This window comes from Schistocerca nitens, unplaced genomic scaffold (genome assembly GCF_023898315.1).
Source record: "Schistocerca nitens isolate TAMUIC-IGC-003100 unplaced genomic scaffold, iqSchNite1.1 HiC_scaffold_375, whole genome shotgun sequence".
NCBI classification, from domain to species: Eukaryota; Metazoa; Arthropoda; class Insecta; order Orthoptera; family Acrididae; genus Schistocerca; species Schistocerca nitens.
The window spans coordinates 8485705-8493148 of record NW_026045909.1 but is presented as its reverse complement, the minus strand read 5'-3'; the positions used below and the strand labels follow the sequence as shown (position 1 = coordinate 8493148).

The 7444-nt window shown below is 37.5% G+C and overlaps 1 protein-coding gene across 2 annotated transcripts in view; it reads right to left on the bottom strand.

Moving 5' to 3' along the window:
* Positions 1-2520: 2520 nt before the first annotated feature.
* The window catches only part of LOC126229555 (ATP-dependent RNA helicase p62-like), a 56339-nt gene continuing 51415 nt past the window's right edge, over positions 2521-7444 (bottom strand). For both annotated transcript variants that reach the window (XM_049942320.1, XM_049942319.1), the window contains exons 11-14: positions 7015-7074; positions 3275-3502; positions 2953-3037; positions 2521-2872 (exon numbers count right to left, since the gene is read on the bottom strand). In XM_049942320.1, the coding sequence (XP_049798277.1) occupies positions 2955-3037; positions 3275-3502; positions 7015-7074 (371 nt within the window). In that variant the 3' untranslated portion in view covers positions 2521-2872; positions 2953-2954. The remainder of the gene's footprint in view (positions 2873-2952; positions 3038-3274; positions 3503-7014; positions 7075-7444) is intronic.

The window sequence follows — 7444 nt, the reverse complement described above, 5'->3', positions numbered from 1 at the left end:
CGTGACAATGCAATATGTGGTGTGAACAGTGTTTCTGTTGTTACTGACACAAACATTCTGATCTCCATGAGGTTATTACGTGAACTTATCGAAAAACACACAAATTGTAAAAAATGTGGTGGAAACGTTACTTTGCATGAAGATGTGGTGAAAACCAAGGGAATTGTTTGTAATTTAGTTTTGACGTATTTGGAATGTAGCTGTACTGCCAATACAATGTCATCCCACGTAACAAGAAGAAGATTGTATGAAAACAATATAAGATTAGTGTATGCACTTAGATCTTTTGGAAAAGGGTGAAGGGCAGGTGCTGTTCTTTGTGCAGTGATGAACATTCCTCCACCTCAAAGAAAGTTTGATGTTCACAACAAGATTATTGGTGCAGTTGTAGCTGAGGTAAGTGAATCTAGCATGTTGAAAGCAGCCAAAGAAGCAGTTCAGTTGAATGATACGAAATCTGACCCAAGGCAAATTTCTGCTGGTTTTGATGGCAGTTGGCAGAAACGTGGGCATACATCCCTAAATGGCATTGTGTCAGCAACTTCTTTTGGTACTGGGAAGGTTCTGGATATTGAAATTATTACTAAGTTCTGTGACATCTATAGCAAAAATCCCACTATACAACATGTGGGCAAAAAGGACTATGATGGTTCTAGTGGAGGCATGGAAGTGGCTGGTGTTGCTAACACTTTCAAAAGGTCTGTGCAGTCAAGAGGTATCCTCTATAAGACTATCTTGGGGACGGGGACAGTAAGGCTTATCAGAAAGTGGTAGAAGATAAACCTTATGGGCCCAGAGTCAAAATTAATAAACTGGAATGTATAGGACATGTACAGAAAAGAATGGGATCACGACTTCTAAAGATATGTAAGGGAAAAAAGTTAGGTGGTAAAGGGGGCCTGACAAAGGCTGAAATAGACAGGATCCAGACTTATTATGGTATGGCCATTAGAAATAACTGCAACAATGTAGAAGCAATGAGGAGAGCCATCTGGGCTATAATCTTTCATAAAATTTCAACAGATGAGGAACCACAACATAACCTTTGCCCGCGGGGACCTGACAGCTGGTGCAAATTCAACAACCCAGCTACATCTTCCAGCTATAAGCACAAACATTCAATTCCAGAAAAAATCTTGCTAGCTGTGAAACCCATTTTCAGAGACCTTAGCCAACAAGAGCTCTTGAAAAAGTGTCTCCATGGAAAAACTCAAAACCCAAATGAAAGTTTGAAATCTGTCATTTGGACAAGGCTACCAAAAACTGTTTTCGTTAGGAAAGAAGCACTAAAATTTGGTGTTCATTATGCAGTGATGTGCTTCAATGCTGGTGTGTCAAAGAAGACTGATGTATTAAGACTCTTGGGAACAAAGGATGTTATCAATACTGAAAGGGGACTGAAAAAGATTGACATGGACCGTATCCGTTATGCTGATAATTCTGCAGGAAATGCTACCAAGGAGGCCAGGATAGCCCGAAGATCAAAGAAAAGAAGAAAAGAAGATAAAGATCAAAATGCTAAGCCACAGTATAGCCCTGGAATGTTTTAAAAGTGTGTCTGTATGACATTGTACATTACTTTCTTCCATGTAAAACTTTCAATACCATTTTTCTCAAAACTACATTTTTTTACCTTCTGGTACACTTTGCTCAAAAACTATTACTGCTACAGACATCAGACTTACAGTATCTCTTGTTAATACAATGAGGATTAACTAGATAAAAAATAGACCAGTAGTGATAAAAAGAACAGATTTACAAGCTCCAAGGTGTTTAGAAAAGTTTTAATTTTTTGTCTTATAGAACAAAAAAATGATTACTCATGAAATATATAAAATACATAACCATTTTTTATGTGATTTGAGAATGATGTTTCAGCTGTACACTGTAAAAGTTTCAGGTCTTTATCTCCATTAGTTACTTCAGGAAGTGTACCTGACGTTTGCTAGTTTTAGCACTGATTCCTTATGGGAGTTCCCTCACGACTGTGTCCCCTTAAGAGATATTGAAGGGAAATTAGGTTCTAAACCTGAGAACACTGAATATGACATTCATTTACAAATGTCATATCTGCTACAAAGACTAGTTATATTTATGGAATCTGGTAGAATATTTTATCAAAAATAAATATATTTCCAAATTTTGAAAATATCTGACTAGATTACAATTCGTTTAAAAAGGTGTTTTGCCCTACCAGACAACATTATCCCACTGGGATTATACTGATGAATCTAACTCCAGCTTTCTTGGTCCCATTTTCATGATTAACATCCTTTCTTACCTGTAATTTGTTAATAGCATAACTTTTTGGGCACGCGCGCCCTGAAACATTTCTGCTTATGCAACTTTATCACAAAGCCTTTACTGATCTTCTCATTTCTCACAGTTTTACAGTATTTCTTTACACTGGAGGTCCTCTTCATTCTTCAGCTGGTCTAAATGTTTAAATTTAATATCTTTAACTGAATAATCTTTTAGGACACTAGGTAATCCTTAAAATGAAAAAATGAAAAGAGCAGCTTCTGTTTCACTTATGTTTATTATTTTCACATTTCCTTGAATAATAAAGAAGATGTCCAACACATAAAATGTGCACAACAAAATAAACTTCTCTGAATTATAGCTACATTATTTCAGTAGCAAATGGAATGAAACAACAAATGCTTCTGAATTAAGGAACTCAGATATTGTGTCTTCCTACACAGCCAAAAATTCACAGATATACAAGACTGAAGAACTATTACAAAATAAATAGTGAAAGCAAGTCATGCATATATATCTAACTGTCATGTCTATGACTGCACAGGGAGAAATTCACAGATCGTTCAATACTGATAAGTGTAAAATGGGTGTAGATTCTGCAATACAACACCTGCAACATGTAAGATTATAGTTAGTAGCAATATAATGTAATATGAACACTTTAAAGTTTTTACAAACAATTTGTGTTACCATTAATTCCATCGTCTGTGAGAATTCTTCGCTGAACCAAAACTATTCTCACGCCCTCGGCTGTAGCCCCACTTGTTGTTGCCTCCTATAAAAGTAATTAATACTCCACTCTCATCTAATTTTTTTTTCAAACTTAAGATACGGATTTTTAATGACTTATTAGTATCTTCAAAAGGCTGAATACTAGTTATACTTTTCCATTCATATAATGGATATACTGCTACTAATACTTCAGAGTAGACAAAAAATTCTGTGTGTAAATCGTGCAATTACAGGGAGTACATTCCACACAAAATTACATCACAAATGTCTCAAAACAAACCTTTCCATCCTCCAAACTGTGCCATCTCAGCTAATTTAGGGTTGATTTCTTGATTCGCTTCTTTAAGAACCGATATCAAGTCACGAGCTTGACGACTATCTTTAGCTGTGAAAAACGCATACGACGTTCCCGTTGACTGACTGCGACCAGTTCGTCCAATTCTGTGTATATAGTCTTCTGATGAGTTAGGAAAGTCATAGTTGATTACAAATTTTATCCCATCAACATCTGAAAAAAATTCAAGTAGTACATATTTTAAATAAAGACTAAAGTTCCTTCACTGAAACACATAAGGAATGAAAAATCGGTGATTAACACAGTCTTACTGAAAGACAAATGTAATATGTACTTGTTGCAAGTTGCACCCATACAAACTGTGAATTTGTACGGTGAACTAGCTAGCCTTGAAAATATACACACTGAGCTGATATTAATTTGCCAGCAGCCTTAAGACTCACTTCTAGTCATGTTCTTTCTCTTATGAAAGACTCCTTTCATCATAACATACTATAAACTCAATATTTAAACAATTTTTTTCATAGACTGCAACCTGAATTAGCACCTATCTGTAAGGAATTTACTCCATGGAACTTTCTGGCTGATTAAAACTGAGCCAGAACAAGAGTAACTCGGGACCTTTGCCTTTCAAAGGCAAATACTCTACTGACTGAGCTACCAAGACTGACTGACTAGCCATCCCCAGAGCTTTACTTCCACCTAGCTGATCTAAATATATTTATGTATGTATCATCTGACACTACCCCTGCTATCATACTCCCCAGTATGAATTTCCCCTTTGGGTTCAGATAAGATGATGAAAATCAGGAAGGTTCACTCTTAAGCCTACCTTTTCATACATCACTTTTGCCACAGGTAAGTCTTTCCCTGGGCCAACAGAACTTGCAGATAGTTCTTTAGCACTGCTGACCATTGGGAGACTCTTTTCAACTTTGAGAACAGAAGAGAAAAAGATTCAAGAGCTGAACTATCACAGTTGTTTAGTCATATGAAAGCATCAATGTTAACCAAAACTCTCAAGTGGCAGATGTTACAAAATGGAAAGTTTACCCGTTGTTGCTACATTAGCCGAGTGTGAATTGCCTCAACTATTGCAACAGCACTAATTCTCTAAAGTAAAGACTTTACTTTCTACATTATCCAAAGATTAGGTCTTCTTACCTTAAGAAAATATACAAGTTAAACACTATGATGTTGCACATACTGCTTGCAATGCGATTCATTTACACTGATGTGAAAAAAAAGTCATGTGATAGCGATATGCACATATACAGCAGGCAGAGTATAGCTTACACATGATATATAATAGGGCAGTGCATTGGCAGAGCCTGTACTTTGGTGATCCATGTGCTAAGGTTTTCGATTATGACTGCGTGACAGAATTAACAGACTTTGAACATGGAATGGTCATTGTAGGTAAAAGCACTGGGCCATTCCATTTTGGAAACCATTATGGAATTCAATATTTAGAGACACACAGTGTCAAGAGTGCCAAGAATACCAAGTTTCAAGCATTACCTCTCACCACATACAACACATCGGCTGACCATCTTCACTTAACACCTGAGAGCAGCAATGTTTGCATCGAGTTATCAGTGCTAACAAGCAACACTGCACGAATTAACCGCAAAAACCAAAGTGGGATGTACGACAAACTTATCCGTCACAACAGTGTGACGAAATTTGATGTTTATGGGCTATTGTAGATGCCCAACATGAATACCTTTGCTAACAGCATGAAATCACCTACAGCACTTCTCCTTGGCTTGTGACCATATTGTTGGACCCTAGACTACTGGAAAACTAGCCTGGTCAGAAGAGTCCTGTTTGCAATTGGGAAGAGTTGATGGTAGGGCTCGAGTGTGGCGCAGACCCCACAAAGCAGTAGACCCAAGTTGTCAATAAGACACTATGCAAGCTGCAAGCTGGTGCTGGCTGCATCACTGCAGGCTGTGTTTACATGGAATGGGCTGGGTCCTCTCGTTCAACTGAAACAATCACTGACTGGAAATTGTTACGTTCCACTACTTCGAGATCATTTGCAACCATTCAACAATGGAATTTTTATGGATGACTATGTGCCATACCACAATTGTTTACTACTGGTTTGAAGATCATTCTGGACAATTCGAGAGAATGATTTAGCAACCCACATCGCCCAACATGAATCTCATCAAACATTTATGGGACCTAAACAAGAGGTCAGTTCGTGCACAAAATCCTGCACTAGCAACACTTTCGCAATTAGGGACAGCTGTAGAGGCAGCATGGCTCAGTATTTCCACAGGGAACCTCCAATGACTTAATTGAGTCTAGACCATATCAAGTTTCTGCACTACACCGGGCAAAAGGAGGCCCAACATGATATTAGGAAGGATTTGTTCCATAAAGCATCAAAAGGTAAAGAACCAATTGTAATTTAATGATCAATCCTATACTGTCACCTCTACAACATAAGAAATTAAAACTTATTTCTATGAATACAGAGTTCCAGACTTACAAGCACAAGACAAAATAAGCACCAAATACCTGTCAGTATTTACAAGTGTGTTACCAAATTACTATTAAGTGTGGTGCACACAGACAATACAATATGCTATTCAACAGACTGCAATAAAGGTAATGTGGCACAACACTCCTGTTTCCACTGGGATGATACGATATGCAATGCCACTCACCACATGACAAGCAACAAGACAGCACAAATCACATGTCAGTTACAATCACAAGCTCATCTGCAAAGGATGTTGTTGTGGATTATTTAAAGCTCAAAAAACCTGAAGTTAAGAACTGGGTGCTCCCATATGGTGCTATAAACTCAAACAGTTCAGCTTTCTTATGAGGTCTCAACATGAAAAACTTCAAAATTAAAGTTAGGGTAGTATTTCTACAACTGCTCAGTTTTGCTAAGTAGTACATGATGTAGCTCGAGTAGTATTCAGAAGAAACAATGCTGGACTGAAGCGAAACCATTCACCATCAATGATGTTGCAGCGGGTGGTGAACTCACTAGTGACAATTTCAATATATATGCTACAGTTCGTATGCTCCAACTTAGGTCTTAAAACCCACCAAACAAACTGGCCAGTTACTATATGTTTTTAAAACACGCCCGGTGGTTTACTTACCTCCAAAGTTAAATAACTGTGGGCAATAATGAAAAAACCAGTTCATTATCATGTAGCAAGATTAAGATACAGGAAAACCATATTTTCCCACCAAATAGGTCCCTCAAAAATTTAATAAGAGACTGCATAGTAGGGAAGCCCCAAAACAGTAGTTTTTTCACTTTTTTTTACATGGAAAGCCAAAGTTTTAGTGAAACACTAACTACAGACTGACACAGCTTTGCTTTACCTACCTAAAACAATTTTTTTAGCCACATCGTTTGACCTGGTTTCTCCCTCGCTGTGTGTCTAACAAGTTGCATGGAGAGGCCAGCATTCTGTATTGCACCAGGCAATATGACAGATACATGTCTGTGTCTCATCGTTGACATCCCTGTGTGATTAACGAAGTCCCTACAACTATGTTTCTATGCGCAACTCCCAATACAAATTGATTCTGCGTCTTATCCTAAGTCACACAGCATATTGCATTGCCTGTTTAAACTGTGCCTTAAGGGTAAGAGCCAAAGCTCTGTCAGAACAATAAAACTAAAATCAAGCAAGTAAAAAAAATCCAATACTACGAAAAATTGTTGTAGCCTGCCAATATCTTACCTAGACCACGTGCAGCAACATCAGTAGCAACAAGGATACATGCTCTTCCATTGCGGAAATCTGAAACATAAAACTAATTATTAGTAAATAATGCAAAAGGAAATCTACAAACATTTACAGAATGGTTCACATACTTAAGAGAAGGTTGAATTGTGATGTCCATGTAACTAGAAAATCAACAGAATGAACAAGATGGCCCAAAATTACTTAGCAAGAAAATCTGGAAGGATACAGCTAGAATGAACACTAAATGGACAAACACTGCACTCTTGACAGAAGAAAAATGGAAAGGCCCTTGTAGTTGGCATATGGTCAGTAAGGCCCTTGCCACATGGGAAAAACTAGAAGTTAATGTGACAAGAAACATCTTTATGATGGAACTGAGCCAAAGAATAGCAAAACCATTCTGCAAGTACGCCTTACTTTTCAG